The sequence below is a fragment of the Symphalangus syndactylus genome, chromosome 16, assembly GCF_028878055.3.
Source record: "Symphalangus syndactylus isolate Jambi chromosome 16, NHGRI_mSymSyn1-v2.1_pri, whole genome shotgun sequence".
NCBI classification, from domain to species: domain Eukaryota; kingdom Metazoa; phylum Chordata; class Mammalia; order Primates; family Hylobatidae; genus Symphalangus; species Symphalangus syndactylus.
Genome location: NC_072438.2, coordinates 45,805,489 through 45,825,788, shown reverse-complemented (window position 1 = coordinate 45,825,788; position 20,300 = coordinate 45,805,489). Strand labels below are relative to the sequence as shown.

Below are 20,300 nucleotides of genomic sequence, written 5' to 3'. Positions count from 1 at the left end.
TCAATGACTTATATCTTGTAGGATTTATCACAAAATGTTACTGCCCAGTGCATTTTTGCAAACAATAACAATTCACTGAGAGTAATAACGTTCACATATGTAATTAGAGTTTACAAATGTAAAAAACTTAGGGTAACAAACACTTCTTTAAACTTATTTTTTAGACGTTCAATAAGCCCATTCCCCCACAAACTGATTACAAAGAAGCACAATGGGTTAACTGTGGCAAAACATACGAAATAAGGCAGGGGAGGCAGATACAGACTTGAGCACATAAGGATATCCAAACAATTTTGTCAATATCAAAAGACAAAATCAAAACGTCTTTTATAATATAAAACAAATCCATATAATTAAATACTAATTAGGTGAAAGAACATTATAGGGTATATAACATTTATTTTCTCTACATAAATTTGCATATCTTAAATTTAATGCAAAACATCATGTTTCAGCTTCAACTTAACATCATAACATGTAGTTCTTGGTGAGTCTAGATGTAATGGAATGAATATTTAAATAGACTTCAAAGATCCTATCAAGTTTTTATTTGGTTATTGTTGCTTTAAGTCCTTAATGCTTTTCTTTATTTATTGAACTAAGCCAATTTTAGAAACAAAATCCACAACCAACACACATATAATGCAGATGTTTCTGAAAAAACTAAATAGTGTTATCTTTAGTATATCATTAAAATAGTGGTTGTAGGTAAACAAGCAAATTACTGCAACTCATTTATGATAAGCTTATAAAAAGTAACATTTTAAAGTTTCATCTGGTGTGTTTGCACTGTAGGAAAATAAATCTGGATGTGAGTAAGATGTGCTTGACTGGGCTATGTTCCAGAGCAGTGCATTTGTCCTCAATTATTACATCGGGAATGTGTGTTCACAATCCACCAGCTGCAGGTTTTAATTTACTAAGAAATGAAAGGAATTAATCCTGGTCCATCCACTGCTTCCTCCCTTGTTTTACTATCTTCACTTTGAGATCAGGCACTTTGTGCCCAGGATTGTGACAATGCACGTTTACTAAAAATGTATCCATTGATAGAATAATTATACTAAATTAATAAAGGAAGACGGTGTCTTCATGTAGAAAACAGAGCACTAAATTATAATTTTACAGTCACAACACAAGCTCCAGCTCTTCCTAGGCAAAGTGGAGCAACCTAAAAAAGAAAAAGAAATATGTATTGGATTTGTAGGTTAAAATGTCAACACTACTATGCCAGTTGGTGAAATATTGAAACAGCCTGTACTTGTTGGCAAAGGGTTGCTGCCCTGGCCCCTGCTGTATCAGCGCTGTTTCTGGCCTGGTCCCCTTCCCAAGAACCACCCTCCATGGCAAAGTTTCATAGACTAAGTTGTTTTGGGTACATCATGATTGTGTAGCATTCACTCTTCTTTAAAGGTGATTTTTAAAAACAGCTCAATAATTAATCTACATGAAACACTGTTTTAGCCAAAATGATGCACAGTATGGATATGAAGAAATGCTGAACACTTACAGTAACTCTGTGACCAATATGGAGGAAAGATCAAGTGTTATCTAGAGAGGTCCTCTAACAGCCATGCTATCTCAGAGATAGCACACAAAATACTCTGAATGCCTGGGGATCTGCTTATTCTAGAAGAACTCATAACCTCACATTTTTTGACTACCTTCTACGTGCATGGCTGAAAAGTCTAAACCCATTCTACTACTTTTTAGCAGACTAAATAAATAATAAATGCTACCCATCCAACTCCACTAGGAGTGGAAACAAACTCAGTGAATGAGCTCTATTACAGTGAGACAGAAGTCGGGGGAGGGTTGCTAGGGGAAGGAATACAATCTAAATTTATGGATAAAGAACAATTCTTAAATCTTTCCCCTCTGTTTTAAATAATAGGAACTCTAGACACTGGGTAATTCACAGTGGAAATAAAAGTGTGGACAAAAATAGTTCTGAAGAATTACTCTGAACACAGTAAGAATCTATGCATTTGATCCAGGAGAGTTGAAATGTTAACATGGATTGGGGGGGTGAGTAATGCAAAGTATTAAGAAAGTTTAATTTGTACTTACATATGTTAGGGTATGTACTAAAGTATTTTTGTCAGATGCCAAAATGACTTCCTAATCAGTTTGACCTCCTAGACCAATGAGTAGATTTTAAGAACAGGTCAGACTTCAGTTATAAGAGAATTCTCAGTAGTTCTCCATCTGAATCAGTTGTTTTGATCACTGTAAGTCTCTTGGAACAATCAAATAACCTATTTTAAAACCATATTTATTTATAGCATTATCGAACTGACCTCAAAAATCATTTATATCAAAATGTCAGTTTATAATTAGTAGCTCTTCTCAAATCATCCAAGACATTTAGTCTCTACACTGTGAATAGTTGACACTATCATGACAACTAGCTAGAAAGTGTAGCTTAGAGAATTTGTTAAACACAATGCAATCACCTCTTGCTTTGAGGTGAGGCTGGTAGTGAGGTGGGTAGTGGCTTAGGACTTTGTCATCTCATTTTAGTGCCTATACAAATGTCCATCTGTCAGAACACTGAAAGGAAAACTTCAAAATTTTTTTGTTTGTTTGGCTTGTTTTTGAGACAGAGTCTTGCACTGTCACCCAGGCTGGAGTGCAATGGCGCATCTCGGCTCACTGCAACCTCCACCTCCTGGGTTCAAGCAATTCTCGTGCCGCAGCCTCCTGAGTAGGTGGGACTACTGGCACACGTCACCATACCTGGCTAATTTTTTGTATTTTAGTAGAGACAGGGTTTTACCATGTTGCCCAGGCTGGTCTCGAACTCCTGAGCTCAGGCAAACCGCCTGCTTTGGCCTCCCAAACTGCTGGGATTACAGGGGTGAGCCACCATGCCTGGCCCAGGAAAACTTTAATTTTTCAGACACTATGATAATGAGTTCGCATTTTTAGGTGCTTTAACATAGTAAGAGAGGTGGCTTGCAAGCAAAATAGCTATGTGGACACTGATGGTCAATTTTGATATGGGGTGATTTAGCATTAAGTATTAATTATAAATAATAAGTCTCAAATAACTGGTTGATAGGGCTTAAATCATATATATAACTGGACTTAGGGCTTAAATACATGTCAGAAAAAGAGGTTCTTATCTTTTTGAACTCCTTGGGTGTCATTCACAACTATTTTTGCCATAGTGGGAAGCTGATACTAGGTAATCATCTAATTTCCAATGAAATCTTGTAGCTCTCAATCTTATCCCTTCCCCCCTCCATCAAGTGATCTCACTTAGAAACAGGATAAAGCCCACACAGTCTAAGTCCTTTCTTCCTCTTTCTCTTCACTTAAAAGCTCCCTGTACCTTTCTACACTCAAATTCTCATCTTTTCCCAAGACTTGGAGGGTAAGATCTTTCTTCTAGTCTGAGGGTGACCAGTCTGCTTTTTTTTCTTTGAGAGGGAGTTTTGCTGTTGTCACCCAGGTTGGAGTGCAATGGTGTGATCTTGGCTTACTGCAACCTCCACCTCCCAGGTTCAAGCGATTCTCCTGCCTCAGCCTCCCAAGTAGCTGCGATTACAGGTGAATGCCACCACGCCCAGCTAACTTTTATATTTTTAGTAGAGATGGGGTTACACCATGTTGGCCAAGCTGGCCTTGAACTCCTGACCTCCGGTGACCCACCCGCCTTGGCCTCCCAAAGTCCTGGGATTACAGGCATGAGCCACTGCACCCGGCCCCCAGTCTTTGCTCTTAATTCTGTTTCCTGCCCTTTTCTCAGAAAGGTGCCCTTCAATTTTGCTTCCTTTCTTTCTAGTATCTGGAATCTCTCTCTACCCTCTTGTTGTCATCTCTATTGTGGAAAAAAAAAAATCCTTGGCTCTAATTCTAACTCCACTATTTATTTGCTATGTGGCCTTGGGTTAGCTGTTTAACTTCCGTGTCAGATTCCTCATCCTGTACAGTGGGAAAATACCAGAACTCAACCTTAAGGGTTGTTGAAGATTAAATTCTTTACAGTGCTTAGAACAGAGCCTGGCCTGTAAGATGTGCTCAATAAATACTAACTTTCTATCATCATCATTTAAAAACTGCATGCCTCTCTAGCTCCTACACTCTATTCTTCTGTTTACTTTTTTTTTTTCTTTTTTTTTAGACAGAGTCTCGCTCTGTCACCCAGGCTGGAGTGCAGTGGCACGATCTTGGCTCACTGCAACCTCCACCTTCTGAGTTCAAGCGATTCTTGTGCCTCAGCCTTGTACCTCAGCTGGGACTATAGGAGCACTAATGTTTGTATTTTTAGTAGAGACGGGGTTTCACCATGCCGGCCACACTGGTCTCGAACTGGCCTCAAAAGATCCGCCCACCTCGGCCTCCCAAGGTGTTGGGATTACAGGTGTGAGCCACCGTGCCTGGCCTCTTCTGTTTACTTTTGAAACTGTGCTGGCTTCTGCTTCTATCAGATTCTCAGAAGGTCCCACAACTTTACAAATGACAAATCTTCATTCTTTCTTACACTGTTGAAACTCCTACTCCTCCCTTTAGATGCTCTATTCCGTTGTCTTCTGAGAACTTCTCTCATCATTCCTTTCCTGTTTTCTTCAGAGACCACACCTCCCAACTCAACCCAGTAAGTGTGTGTATATAAAGAAAGATCAACAAGACTTGGCAATATCTCTTGAATCCATCTACATTGAATGCTACAAGCCTTGCAACTGAAGCAATCCTCTAAATATTTTTCCTTTTATCCAGCTCTCACTTCCCCTGCCCCTCACCCAACCTATGCACCCCCACGGCATCATTCTCTTGGTTGAAAGTTTCTGCTGGCTTCTTGTTACCAAACTCTTTAGCTTAGCCTTTACACATCCCCATTCTTTTAAAAAATTATATGATTAATTATTTTTAAGAGGCAGAGTCTTGCTCTGTCATCCAGACTACAGTGCAGTGTCGTGATCATGGTTCACTTCAGCCTCAATTCCTGGGCTCAAGTGATCCTCTGCCTCAGCCTCCCAAGTAGATAGGACTACAGGTGTGTGCCACCACACCTTGATAATTTTTCAAAATTTTTTGGGCTGGGCACGGTGGCTCATGCCTGTAATCCCAGCACTTTGAGAGGCCAAGGCGGGGGGATCACGAGGTCAGGAATTTGAGACCAGCCTGGCCAACATGATGAAACCCCATCTCTACTAAAAATACAAAAATTAGCTGGGTGTGGTGGTGGGCACCTGTAATCCCAGCTACTCGGGAGGCTGAGGCAGGAGAATCACTTGAACGTGGGAAGTGAAGGTTGCAGTGAGCTGAGATCGTGCCATTGCACTCCAGCCTAGGCAACAAGAGCAAGACTCTGTCTGAAAAATAAAACAAAACAAAAAAAACACAAATTTTTGTAGAGATGGCATCTCACTTTGTCACCCATGCTGGTCTGGAATTCCTGGCCTCAAGCAATCCTCCCACTTTGGTCTCACAGATATCCATTCTGACCCCAATCTTCCTCTCCAGTAAGCACTCCTTCTCCTCTCAAGCATAGATCCTTGTGACCAGTCATACTTCAATATGTCTTACATAATTCTGCTTTGGTGACATTTCTTTCACATTTTCTCACAATTTCTTCTTTCCAATCTTTTTGAATTGTATCAATTCACTAAGGCTTGGTTTAAATCCCACTTCTTTCTCACTAAAGCTTTCCCCATAACCACTTTCTTTTTTCTCTCTTATCTCCCGTATCACTTGGCGCCTGTACCATGGGACACTAAATACCCACTGCCTTGTGTGGTACATTCTCCCCTTGCACATGTAGATCTTACCTACCCAAGACCTTAGGTTACATGACCGTGGGGCTTCTCAGAAGCTTTCTTTTCTTTTTTCCTTTTTTTGTAAGATGGAGTCACACTCTGTCACCCAGGCTGGAGTGCAGTGGCACGATCTCTGCTCACCGCTCACTGCAACTTCTGCCTCCTGGGTTCAAGCGATTCTCCTGCCTCAGCCTCCCGAGTAGCTGGGATTACAAGCACGTGCCACCACGCCCGGCTAATTTTTTTGTATTTTTAGTAGAGACAGGGTTTCGCAATATTGGTCAGGCTGGTCTCGAACTCATGACCTCGTGATCTGCCCGCCTCAGCCTCCCAAAGTGCTGGGATTACAGGCATGAGCCACCGCACCCGGCCTAGAAGCTTTGTTTTCTTGACAATGTTTACCATTGCTCCTTGTATACAAGAAAATCTTGGCTCAGTTAAACATTTATTGTCTTTTATGTACCAAGGACTGAATTGGGTGTCACAAGCACAAATTCCTCATTCTGTTCTTGGTGATGATGGAAGCAAAGATCTCAAAAGATCATTCTTAGAAGTGCTAGACCCTCCCAGAAATGCACAAGGGTGAAATTCTTTCTGTTAGTAAGATTGCCAGATCAGGTTTCTTACTTCATGTAATTTAGGGTTGCCATCTTCATTAGGTTATCAGGACTTTAATCTGCTCCCAAATATCAGTGGGTTGAGTATTTAAAAATCCAACTGCTCATGCATGGGCAAGTTGTTCAAAGTTTTCTGACTACTATCCTTGTTTTTATTTTCCTGTCTCCCCTCCCATTGTTACAGCCCTCCTGTAGTCCTATCAGCTTTAATCAGGCGAGAACACTTCATCATGCAAGTGGTAGCAGATAATTAATAATTTCTCTGAGTATTAACTTACATCTCAAAAGTAATTCTGGATTTTAATTATGTTATAAAATTAAACATTGCCTCTTTTTCTCATCTTTAATCAAAAGGTGATTGTCATATTTATGCCATATATTTCAGTATTGGACAAGATTGAGGGGCTCTGTTTTACCGTAAGAATTGTTTTAATAAAAAGAGAGTCAGTGTAATAATGAAACATGAATGCCGTACCTGGGTCCACTCATTTGTCTGGGGATCATAAGCCTCCACGGTATTAAGGTATGCCTGTCCATCATACCCCCCAACAGCATATAACTTATCACCAAGTAAACAGACCCCCACTGCATCTCTGCTGATGCTCATGGATGCTACTGCAGTCCACATGTCTGTTTTGGGATCATATCTGAAAGAAAATTTTAGAACCGGAGCTGACATTATTCTTAAAATATTTATGTAAAAACAGTTTTGTTCTTCAAGTCTATCTTCTGACTTATCTACTATGTAAATCAAATACATTTGAACATATTTGAGAGAAAAATATCAACATTTTTCTGAAAACTTTAACTTACAGTATTATTTTAATAGAGCCACTTAACAGATGTATAACACTTAAAAGGAGCTAGTGTCAATACTGAAAACTGCTTTCAGACCTTACATTACCTACTGAAAATTTGGGGAAAGCAATGCATTAAGCTCTATGAAAGATGACTTACACCCTCAATCATTGTAGCTGTCCATTTTTGGGCTGTCTTGCTCCTTTCATGAGGTGTCTTAACTAGAATTGCTCAAAGTTGTATAGCTAAGAGCAGATACATCATGCTAAGGTGACTGATACTGCTCCTAAAATCTGTTGTATCAATGAACAGCTTTCCACTGAGTGTAGTACAACAGCAAGCCCATAATTCATGGGGCAAAGTATACAAACACTTCCACATTCCTTTCCTAGATTACAACATGCAATGAGCATAGGTCTGAATTGTTTTCCCAATATATTGAAATGCAGCTGTAACTTTCCTGCTTTCCCAAGCAACACCAATACAGAAAGCACTTATTATGGTTTGGATGTGGTTCATCCCCACCAAAACTCACGCTGAAATTTAATTGCCAGTGTAATAGTGTTGGGAGGTGGGGCCTTTAAGAGATGATTAGGTTGGTAAGATGGATTAATGTTTTTCTCCTTGGTTAGTTCTTGTGTGAATGCATTAGTTCCTGTGAGAGCCGGTTGTTATAAAGTGAAGTTGCTTTGCATTTTTGAACGCTGACTTTCCCTTCCAGTTCTCCAACATGTTATCACACAGCACAAGGCCCTCACCAGAACCTGCCAGATGCAGCCTCCCAATCTTGAACTTCCCAGCCTGGAGAACTGTGGGCTTAAGAAACCTCTTTTCTTTATAAATCACTCAGTCCTGGCTATTCTGTTATAGCAATGGGAAACAGACTAAGATAGTGCTCATTATCATCAACAAACTTTGATTTTACTTTTTATCTTCTTATGGTCACTTGGTCACTTACAACTTACATAAATCAAACTAATCTTTTAAAAAAATCTGATCACATCCAACAGACACACACACACACACACAAACACACACACACACACACACTCTGTCACACATGGGCACTCATTAACTTCCTATTTTTCTTTATAATCCAAAACCCTTAACAATGTCTCAAGGAGTCTAGATGATCTGCACCCACCCTGCCCACTCCACCTCCTTTCCTGTCACTCCCTCCCCATCACTCTTTGCTCTCCAGCCACAGTGGCTGCCTTTCAGTGTTTCCTTCTGCTTTGGAGTGTTCAGACAAACTCCTATTGATTGTACCGCCTAAATCCATTCAATTCTCTCTATTCCTTGTACTAGACTAAACATAATAAACGGGAACCTGACCTACCATCCAAATCTTCCACTGCTATTTGGCTGTCTACCTGGCACCACACTTGAGTTTTGCGAGGCCAGTTGGGATGACTTAAGTTTATAAGTTTTTTATTATTAGTTTTTTATTTTATATCAAAACACATAGAAATGTCCCTATCCTTTTCGCTTTTTATTTAGCCTACAGCCCTTAAGTAATTCTGCCTAAAATTCATCAAGCTCCTCTTCTTATTAGGTCCAATATCCCATATGAAATAAAATTGCCTTGCATGTAGTGCATGCTCAATACAAACTTATTTTTCTGGAAGTATCAGTTCCTGTGAGAGCAGGCTGTTATAAAGTGAAGTTGCTTTGCATTTTTGAATGCCGACTTTCCCTTCCAATTCTCCAACATGTTCTCCAAATATACATAAGTATCAGAGACTTATATATATCTTTTTTGTTCCTAGTTTTTCTTCCCAGGAAATTACCTCTCCACACAGTCTGAGAGTCTGGAAGTCACATTGGATGCAGGAGCGTCATGCCCCCCTATAGCATACAGCAGTCCATTCCAGGTTGTCACTCCTACACCACCTCTCCTTTTTGACATCTGTGCACACAATGTCCACTTATTAGTATGAGGATCAAAACACTCTACTGATTTGAGACAAGAACTTCCATCACGACCACCAACTGCATAAAGTCTGTAAAAAGAATAAATGAAATGATAAATAAGACATTGTGCCATTATGCTTAGAACAAAGAGGCTCTTCTTATGTTATTTCATTGAATTTAAGGTGCCATCAGTTATAAAACACTGTCAATGTGTGTGTCATTAAAGAAGATATGCTGTTTGAAATGACACACATAAGTATAATATATCACTCTGTATATACATGAAAAGGAAAACAAACTGCACATGAAGGCAATGACAACTATTTCACCACTGCCATCTCTCTGACAAGTCACCATTGATTGTAATATACATGAAATTCTAGAGGTGTTAAAATATGTGTCTTAGAATAGACAAAATATGGTGTATAAATATACCATGGCTTTTTTTTTTTAATAGTTAAGACTTTATTATCAAGGAAAGAAACTAACCTCTGGGCACCTACCATAGGTTAGGCGCTTCACATGTACTAATTTAGTCATCACAGTGATATGAGAAACTGTTTGAATCCCTGTTTCACAGGTGAAGAAACAAGGGTTCATGGAGAGTAAGAGACTTGCACAGGGTCACCCAGTAAGCAGCAGAATCAGGACACACAGTTTCATTAATGAACAGTTGGACAGTCAACGCAGTCATGTAGAATGTACTTGTAATAGTGAAATGGGAGAATAAAAATATAGCTTGAAACAATGGCATAAAAAGTAACATTTGTTATGTATGAACAATGATCCTTCATTAATTTAAATTACTGCAGAAAAGGATATAGGTTATCATGTGAGTGACCTAAATGTTACCTAGTAGATCAATTTAAATTCATTATCAATCAATACACTGCACTAATTTGAAATAGTCTTTTACTCTGAAACTAAAACGTTTGTAAAATATTTTAAATATTTGAAAACAATATTTCTTGTTGAGAAAAAATCTTCTTGTACTTACTATTCATTTGGGAAGCTCTCTATAAATATTTTTTCTACTAGTTTTTTAAAAGAGTAAATTTACTTTGTTGCTCATAGAAAAGATTATACATTTTGAATTTACAAATGTTAGTTAATACTTGTTTTTATCATTTCTCAAGAAATAATATTTTAACTATCCCAAATTTCTGCCAATTAAAACTCTAGGTATTTACATTTGGGTAAATCTACATACTTAACCACAGATTTCCTAATTAAGGTATGCCACTATGTCACTGAAACTGTTTCTTAAATAATAAGACGACCATATCTTAAACAGTAACATATGGTTGTAGCAATATCTTGTTCTAAACTTAAACTATATTAATAGTATGGAAATTGAAATTTATTTGAAACTTATCTATTAAAATTTATCGTAAAACTTCTTTTATCTGTTAAAAACTTTTATCTATTAGTAACTTGTTTATGTTCTAGTTCTTAATATTATTCTTATCTTCAACTAATACTTGGTAGAAGAGTTATCTAAATATGGATCACAGAACATGAGAAGCCTTCAACAATTAGAGAATATCAATAATTTAAAATAATTCACACATGCATATGTGTGTGCACGTGTACACACCCACACATACCCACACACGATAGGCTTTAAAACATCTTACCCTCTTGAACAGTGGATTCGTGGGTCTTTATTGTAAAGAATGGTACAATACAATGATTAAGAGCATGAACTCTGGAACCAGACTCTCTGGGTTTGAATTCTGGTTCTACCACTTACTAGTTGTGACTATTGACAAGTTATTTAACCTCCATCTAAATTTCATCATCTATAAACCCTGCCTCGTAGGATTCTTAATAATTAAATTTAAAGTACTTTGAACACTGCCTAGTACATGATAATCATGGCATAAACATTTACAGAGAAAAATTAATTACGTCTCTGTGTTCTTGTAGAAAATAGCACTTACAGGAGATCTTAAGTGTACAAACAATGTTTATATTCAGCTAATATTAAGGGTTAAAATCAATTGGTAACACTTCCTAAATAATCATTATGTCAAGCAATGATTTTCAAACTGTGTTCTAAGAATAGGATTCTATGAAGAAATTGAGGGAGTCTAAAAAATGGTTCATTTGAATTTCAAATTTTAAAAATTATTTTTAATTTTCAAAAATATCACCTGGCTCAATTAAATGCCACGTAAGACTCAGAACTCATCTCTCTTCCCCACGATACTGTCTATTACAATAAAAAGAGAAATATTATGTCAGGTTGTGAAAGTATTGTACTACCTATATATACTTAATAATAAGATTTAGGTCTTGCCTGACTTTTAAAATTATGATCAAGAATGCAATTAGGCTGGGCACGGTGGCTCACACCTGTAATCCCAGCACATTGGGAGGCCAAGATGGGAGAATTACTTGGGCCCAGGTATTTGAGACCAACATGGGCAGCACAGTGAGATCCCATCTCTACAAAAAAATTTTTTTTTAAATTAGCCAGGCATGGTGGTGCATGCCTATAGTCCCAGCCACTCAGGAGGCTGAGGTGTGAGGATAGCTTGAGCCTGGGAGGGAGGGTGAGGCTGCAGTGAGCTGTAATCGTGTCACTGCACTCCAGCCTGGGTGACAGAGCTAGACCCTGTCTCAAAAGTAAAAGGAATGCAAGTGGTTGGCAGATACTGTTTGAGATTCAACTTAGAAAAAAAATTATTACTACTTTCAAACTGTTTGGGCAATTTAACTGAAGAATTTCCTGAAATTCCAATTAAATTACTCTAGTAGTTAAAATAACTGTTACCATTTCAGCCTCTTATCTGTGGATCAAGATTTTCCTCATATTAGACAATCAAGACAAAACACAGAAATAAGCTGTGTTCTTTAAAGTTTATTCTTCTGTTCTTCAGCACTTACTCTTCTTCACAGATTTTTATAATAAGTAAATATGATATGCTTGAACTTGTAATACATTTTAAATAAGCTTAAAATAAACTTGAACTTCCATTTGCCTTTTAAATATTGAGGTATTTTTAAGATTTCATTTGAAAGAGAGATTCAACTGCTAAAAATATTTGCCAGCCAGTGGCTTAAAGGTAGCCTGAGCAATTGGAAGTCTAAATAAGGTTTCTTTATGTCAAACATGGTAGGAAGAAAAATTTTCACACCTTAAAAATTTTAAGATTTGGGAGGCCAAGGTGGGCTGATCACTTGAGGTCAGGAGTTCGAGACCAGCCTGGCCGACATGGTAAAACCCTGTCTCTACTAAGAGTACAAAAATTAGCTGGGCATGGTGGCAGGTGCCTATAATCCCAGATACTTGGGAGGCTGAGGCAGGAGAATCACTGGAACTCAGGAGGCTGAGGCAGGAGAATCGCTTGAACCCAGGAGGCAGAGGGTGCAGTGAGCTGAGATTGCCCACTGCCCTCTAGCCTGGGAGATAGAGCAAGACTCTGTCCACTTCCCCACCACCACCTCCAAAAAAAAAAAAAGAAAAAGGAAAAGAAATTATAAATAAGTTAAAATAAGCCAGGCGCGGTGGCTCATGCCTGTAATCCCAGCACTTAGGGAGGCTGAGGTGGGTGGATCACCTGAGGTCAGGAATTCGAGACCAGCCTGGCCAACATGGTGAAACCCCGTCTCTACCAAAAATACAAAAATTAGCTGGACGTGGTAGTGCACACCTGTAGTCCCAGCTACTTGGGAGGCTGAGGCAGGACAATCGCTTGAACCTGGGAGGCAGAGGAGGCTGCAGTGTGCCGAGATTGTGCCACTGCACTCCAGCCTGGGCGACAGAGTGAGACTCTCTCTCAAAATAAAGAAATAAATAAGTAATAAGTTAAAATAACAAAAACCACAAAAAGCAAAGCTCTTCATTTTACAGAATACAAAAATTGAGGCACAGAGAAATGATTTGTTCTAAATCACAAAGCAGTGGTAAGAAAAGATGCATCGTTAGTTTTTTTCAACCAACTGCATACTTTCTACTTACTCCAGATTCTTTAGATATACTATACATTCAAAATCAAATTTCTTAATAGTAGATTAGAGATCCTTAGCTTCTGATATGATTAATTAGGTTGTCTCTGAATTATATTCAATTAACTGTACTTTAGGTGGGTTAAGGATTGAAATATTTCTCATTAGAGGGCAAGAAAAGGTAAGAAAGTAAGATGTTTCTATGCCTAGAAATCTAAGCTACGGTAGGTCCGGAAATCAGGTTTTAGAGAAGGCAGTTATTCTTTTGTCCTCTATTAGCAATAAGGGCTAAGAAATATGCTGCTGAACAAAAATTAATCCAATGAATCAGTCCCAAAGGTTTAAACCAAAGGGTCAAAACCGAGAAGATACTGTTTCATTTTCTTTTTTTCTCATTTACTAGATTCTTTAATGGCTGACTCTTACCAAAGAGTTTAGAAAGATACGTAGTGATGAATTTTGAAGTGATTTCTTTAGCTAAAATAAATGAGGGGAGGGGCATGGAGATAAAAAACATCTAAAAAGTGATTTCCATTATCCATCTTATCACATGTAATAGTGCTTTAAAAAAGTATCAAAAAATAGAACATAACTGACAGGTCCTGAAGAAACAAGATCTTAGGTCCTAAAATATAAAAAATTTCACTATTTTTTTCATTTTTCTTATAATAATAACACAATTCTATACATAATTTTAATTCTATTTTAACCTTGATTCATTTCTTTTTCTGGAAACAATGATAAAGCATTCTAAATGAGCAAAAGGTACCCCACAAATAACTTTAACAACCACAGACAGCTTCATTTTACGGAAGAAGAAAGGACTGAAAAAATATTTACTCTCTGAGTAACTGAGAGCTATTAGTGATGGCTCTACCTATATTTGTTTATGCAGAGCAGACAAAAGGCAAGAGAGCACCTCTTCATAAATCCATTCTAGTTTTCACCAGTTTTCCAAGATAAGAAAGAAAAGAGGTAAAAGTCAAGATAAATCAGTAGAAAAGATGGAAGGAATTTTTAGAGAAACACTGAGAGAGACTATACTCCTTTTAAAAGACCATATATACTTTTAAACATAATATAGATAATATACTTTTAAAGTATATTAAATAAAATATTTTAATATAGATATACCAGATTTTTATAGTACAACTTATTAATATTGAACATTAATATAAAATGTCTTCACTCAAAATGATAACTAGAAATGTATAGTATCTGCACATTAAAATGAAAGCCTAGCTTAACAACTACTTATATTTACAACTATTATAGAAAGAGACATTGTCTTAAAAGTTTCTTCAAATCACTGTAAGTATTTATGTATATCTTTAAATTAGAAATGATATAGCTTAATAAATTTGGTGTATTGCATTTTAAATGGAACTTTAAATATTTCCTTACTTTCCACTTAGTACTGCCACACCTACTGTACTCCTAGGGGTAGACATAGTGGCAACAAAATTCCACTGGCGAGCCTGAGGGTCCCATCTTTCCACTGTGTTCAGATAGCTCCAGCCATCATGTCCTCCTACAGCATACATGGGACCTTCCAGTACAGCCACACCTATGAGGAGACAGGAAACCATTAACGACTTCAGATTGGCTGCTGTCTTAAAAATCACATTTTAATTGAAGTATAAGTACAATAAGCCTAAAACATGCAAATTGAACTGAGTAAACATTTATGATGGAGACAAGTATCCTCCTCACTATTCTTAGTAGGTCGGTGGGTGGGTGGGTGGGGTTGAAATAGCACGGTAGTTCTGGTTTTAAAAGTTCTAGAGACTGGCCGGGCATGGTAACTCATGCCTGTAATCTCAGCGGTTTGGGAGTCTGAGGTGGGAGGTCACTTGAGGTCAGGAGTTCGAGACCGGCTGAGGCAGGAGGATCGCTTGAGCCCTGGGGGCAGAGGTTGCAGTAAGCCAAGATCGTGCTGCTGCACTCCAGCCTGGGCAACAGAGTGAGACTCCGTCTCAAAAAAAAAAAAAAGAAAAAAAGAAAAAGTTCTAGAGGCTGGGCACGGTGGCTCAAGCCTGTAATCCCGGAGCTCTGAGAGGCCAAGGTGGAACGATCTCTTTTGAGATCAGCCTGGGCAACACAGCAAGACTGCCATCTCTACAATTTTTTTTTTTTTTAATTAGCCAGGCGTGGTGGCATCACCTATAGTCCTAGCTAAGGTGAAAGATCCCCTGAACTCAGGAGTTTCAGGTTGCATTGAGCTACGATCACACCTCCAGCCTGGATGACAGAGTGAGACCCTGTCTCTAAAAAAAATGAAAAGTTTTAGAGGCAATACTTTTAGGTACAGCAGTGGAAAATTATTTTAAAACTGCACCAGATGCATATACTGCTACTATTTAAAACATTTTTCAACAATTTGGATTTAAGATATATTTGGAAAAGTATTTTTATACCTTCCCCCCTATTAATTCAAATTCATGAGATTTTACTGTAGTTAGATTTGATACCATAATCTATTGGTATGATTCATCAGCAGGGAGCTGAGCTAGACTCATTTGTTAATTTATTCAACAAATATCTACCACATGTCTACTAAGTACCACGCACTCAATAGAATATAACGGGTAAGGGCTGTGCCCTCATAAATCTTATAGTCAGGAAATAGACATAAAATATATTTTAGGTAATAACAAGTGCTAATTTAAAAATTGGTGCAGAGTAAAAGGATAGAGAGGGTCAGGGGAGACCTTTCTGATAAGGTAGCATTTAAGCAGGAATGTGAATGAAGTTGGGAAACCAGATTTGGAGATAGCTGGGGAAAGAGAAGGTGAGGTAGAGGAAATGGCACGTGCAAAGGTCCTGAGGTATGCTCACTGTGTCTAAGGGACAACAAGGTGGCCAGTCTGGCTAGGCAGGGTAAGTGAGGGGGAAAATGTAAGAGATGAGGGAGAGTGTGGAGCCAGATCATGCAGGACAGTCAGAGACTGCACATAAGGACTCTGATCTTATCTCATGTAAGGACTTTGGATCTTATTCTGAATGAGATGGAGAACGGTCTCCATGGCTTTAAGATGGCTTTGAGGTAGAGGTATTTGAGAAGAGGTGCGACATGATCAGGGCCAGGTGAGATAAAATATGTGTCAGTTGGGGGCCAAAAGAACCCCTGTATTACAGATACATTTTAATTTGTGAAATCACAGCCAGATAAGAAAAATACTCATCATTCATGCATGACCCAAATCAACATATTATTCTATTCATATGTTATATATTGTGCCCCACCAGTACTAGCTTTTGGAGATTTTATATGTGTGTGTGTGTGTGTGCGTATACATATATACACACATATATGTGTATATAAATATGCATACATGTTATTTATATATATGTGCATATACACATTTTATATGTGTATATATGTATATATAAACAAATATACATACACACATTAAAATATACATATAATCATACTGTATACACATTTATGATGTATGTATATCTCTCTATTTTTACATATATACATATATAGGTAATAAATAATATGTCAAAGGGGGCAGAAAACTTAAGGGGTTCACCTAATTCAACCCATTAAAAAATGGCTTTGAAAAGAAATTTTAAGCCTGGTGCAGTGGCTCACAAGTGTAATCCTAGCACTTTGAGAGGCTGAGGCAGGCAGATTGCTTGAGCCCAGGAGTTTGAGACCAGCCTGGGCAACATAGTGAAACCCTGTCTCCACCAAAAATTAAAAAATTAGCCAGGTGTGATGGTACATGCCTGTAGTCCTAGCTACTAGAGAGGCTGAGGCGAGAGAACTGCTTTAGCCCAGGAGGAAAAGGTTGCAGTGAGCCAAAAACATACCACTGCATTCCACCCTAGGTGACAGAGCAAGAACCTGCCTCAAAAAAAAAAAAAAAAAAAAATTTAGCAGAACTCCTTTAATGAAATTTTCATATAATTACCACATATGAAGAGATAAAAGAATGTTTCTTAAATAAAAGTTTATTTTAGGCCAGGCATGGTGGCTCATGCCTGTAATCCCAGCACTTTGAGAGGCCGAGGTGGGTAGAATACGAGGTCAAGAGATTGAGACCATCCTGGCCAACATGGTGAAACCCGTCTCTACTGGAAATACAAAAATTAGCTGGGCGTGGTGGCAGGCGCCTGTAGTCCCAGCTACTAGGGAGGCTGAGGCAGGGGAATCACTTGAACCCGGGAGGCGGAAGTTGCAGTGAGCCGAGATTGCACCACTGCAGTTCAGCCTGGCAACAGAATGAGACTCCGTCTCAAAAAAAAAGTTTATTTTTTAAGTTCAAATTTGTAACAGTTATTTAATTATAAGGTAACTTAAGAACATTGCTGTTTTGAATGACACAAAAATTTTAAATTAGGGCTTAAAGAAGACAGTTTTGAGCTATGTAATCATTTATTTCAACCTGCTGCAGTTCAATAAAGTCTTTTGTATGGCACCTAGAACTAATGACAGTATTCAATGCACAATGTCATTTGCACAAAACAGCTGGACTATGAGCAATCACATTCTATGTACTATATCCATAAGGATTTAGCCTGTGTTAGAATTACATTTTCTTCTCCATGGTAGGGGAGGGGAAGCATGCAGTTGATTCACTCTATTTACCCTGGATTTTATGGTCAACCCAAATTTCTAAGTCTCATTCATGCTTAACTCACATTTTCCCAGTCTGTGCCTACATAATACCTGACTTTATGGACTCAAGAATAATGTTTTACAAGTTTACTTTGTTAAATTTCATAAAGTTAATTTTAAGCTCCTTCTCTGTGTCTTTGCCTTAACCCTCTGGTTTTATTTCCTTATCAAACTTCGAACTTAAGATCATCTTTCATTGAGAACTAATTACAACTAGTGGAAATCTATGTCTCTGATCTTTTACTGTACCCACCACCATACCCATTTCAATCTTCATCCCTAGAGAGTTTTCATTACTGTCTATTGTTATTTGGGGGAAGCCTCTACTCTGGTGGTCAGTATTAATAAATTGAGTATTGTATAAACCATACTATCTAAACTCAACCATACCTTCACTGGTATTGATCCTTTTTTTTGAGATAGATCTTTTGCCCAGGCTGGAGTGCAGTGGCACGATCACAGCTCACTGCAGCCTTGACCTCCCAGGCTCAAATGATTCTCCCTCCTCAGCCTCCTGAGTACTGGGACTACAGGCCCAAGCCACCTAATTTTTTAATTAAAAAATTTTCCCAGCTAATTTTTAAATTTTTTGTAGAGACTGTTTTTTTCTATGTTGCCCAGGATGGTCTTGAACTCCTAGGCTCAAGCAGTCCTCCTACTTTGGCCTCCCAAATTGCTGGGATTATAGGTGTGAGCCACTGCATCTGGCCTCATCTTTTATGATGACCTATCAAATTCTTTTTGCAGCATGTGAGGAATGCTTGGTGACTGCTACTGACGCAGTGGCTGCCACACGGGTCTTCTGCCTGGTACAGAATGTAAATGTGCCATGGGAGCTATGTGATATTTTGAGTGACTCTGCATAGTTGTACTTACCAAGGCCATGTCTATGTGTGGACATAGGTGGCATCACACTCCAAGTTTTTGTTTTGGGGTTGTAGCACTCTACGGTATTCAAAGTCTTCAGTCCATCTCTTCCTCCAACCACATACAGTTTGTCATCTAGCACTGCAACACCGAACTGTAGCCTCCTCCCATTCATATTTGCTACTGGAGTCCACATATTTGTACGCAGATCATACTTTTCAATGCTTGTTGCTCCTTCATAGTAATATATAGAAGTTATGTAAATAAAAATTATACCATGATTGGTAATTTTATGAAATTAGATACAAAAATATAATCTTATTAGCATTGAGAATAATAATTTTATTATATTTCATGAAGGTCCTGCATGATCAAGCCTCTGCCTACCTCTGTGTCCTCATCTCCTACTATTCTCCAGGGCATACACAGGCCCCAGTAAGAAAAGGTCAAATGGACAAGGATTATCTGTCAAAGGAGGGTGAGAAACAACACCCAGAAGTGGGGGGAAAAAAAGCAGAGGCGTTAAGTGTCATGGAAGCCAAAGGAAGAAAGTTTATAGCAGTAGGTCTGCTAACAGTATCCTACTGAAAGGATCAAATAAGATGAAGACTAAGAAGTATTATTGGATTTAGCCACACAGAGGTCATTGATGACTTCAGGGGGAGGTTCCTTATTGAGTGGTTGAGACGTGACTGGGAGGTGAAGAAACACAGTGAGCATAGAAGATTCTTCTGAGAAGTCTGGCTATCAAAGTAAGGACAGATAGAAATTACTAGAAGAGTTGAGGAAGGTTTTGTTTTGTTTTGCTTTGAAAATTTGAAAAAGAGTTTGCTTAAATGTGAATGAAAAGGATCTGGTTGAGAGGAAAGCAGCTAAAAATACAGGAGATGAAAGGGATCATAACGAGCATAATGAACCATGTTCCTTATGGTTCATGGGGAGGCAGGAAAGCACAGTATCCAGGGCATAGGCAGAAGAGCTGTCTTTCACAGGAGGAGGGGAACATATTCTATTGCAATAAGCAAGGACAGGGGTAAGTACAGATCAGGTACTTTGGGAACTATGATGGTAGGGAGTTCAGGAAGTTGCTGCCTGAAGGCATCTATGTTTTTCTTTTCTTTTTTTTTTTTTTAAGAATTGGAAGATTCCAGGACTCCTTTGTTCTCTTTATGAGTTAAGATGAGTGGATGTTTAAAAAAAAAAAAAAAAAAAAGCCCTCTAAAAAAACCCAACCCCCAATTGTGAAGAGTTCAACTAGAACCCACTTCTCTCTTCTAAGCTTCTAATACATCATGTAAGCAGTGCTAGCCTTATAGAATTATAATCATGACTAACACTTATTTTAAAGTGTTTGTTATAATTTGGTCATCAGAGCACTAGTATTATTGATAATTTCCTAAAATTTAGAAATAGTTTTGTTATACATATAGATTTTCTCGTGTTATAGTTTTTATTATTTTTTATTTACCCTACAGAATTCTAAATTATTTGAGATAGACAAGTCTTTTTCTACCTCTGCATGCATATATATATTTTTTTTTTTTTATTTTTTTTTTATTTTTTATTTTTTGGAGACAGAGTGTTGCTTTATCACCCAGGCTGGAGTGCAGTGGTGTGATCTCGGCTCACCACAAACTCCACCTCCCAAGTTCAAGCAATTCTTGTGCCTCAGCCTCCCAAACTGGGATTACAGGTATGCGCCACCACTCCCAACTAATATTTTGTATTTTTAGTAGAAACAGGGTTTTGCTGTAT

The 20,300-nt window shown here is 38.2% G+C and overlaps 2 protein-coding genes across 13 annotated transcripts in view; one reads left to right on the top strand and one right to left on the bottom strand.

The window, feature by feature from the left end:
- The window catches only part of TMEM156 (transmembrane protein 156), a 203,102-nt gene that overhangs the window by 55,054 nt on the left and 127,748 nt on the right, over positions 1-20,300 (top strand). The gene's annotated exons all lie outside the window — the stretch shown is intronic.
- The window catches only part of KLHL5 (kelch like family member 5), an 85,049-nt gene that overhangs the window by 11,755 nt on the left and 52,994 nt on the right, over positions 1-20,300 (bottom strand). For 4 of the 11 annotated variants that reach the window (XM_063619817.1, XM_055246198.2, XM_063619818.1 and 1 more), the window contains 5 exons: positions 18,555-18,779; positions 14,453-14,615; positions 8,971-9,183; positions 6,858-7,029; positions 5-1,171 (listed from right to left, as the gene is read on the bottom strand). In XM_063619817.1, coding sequence (XP_063475887.1) covers positions 1,115-1,171; positions 6,858-7,029; positions 8,971-9,183; positions 14,453-14,615; positions 18,555-18,779 — 830 coding nt within the window. In that variant the 3' untranslated portion in view covers positions 5-1,114. Of the gene's footprint in view, positions 1-4; positions 2,259-6,711; positions 7,030-8,970; positions 9,184-14,452; positions 14,616-18,554; positions 18,780-20,300 lie in introns of those variants that run through there. The other 7 variants (XM_063619816.1, XM_063619815.1, XM_055246202.2 and 4 more) reach the window with 5 other exon arrangements.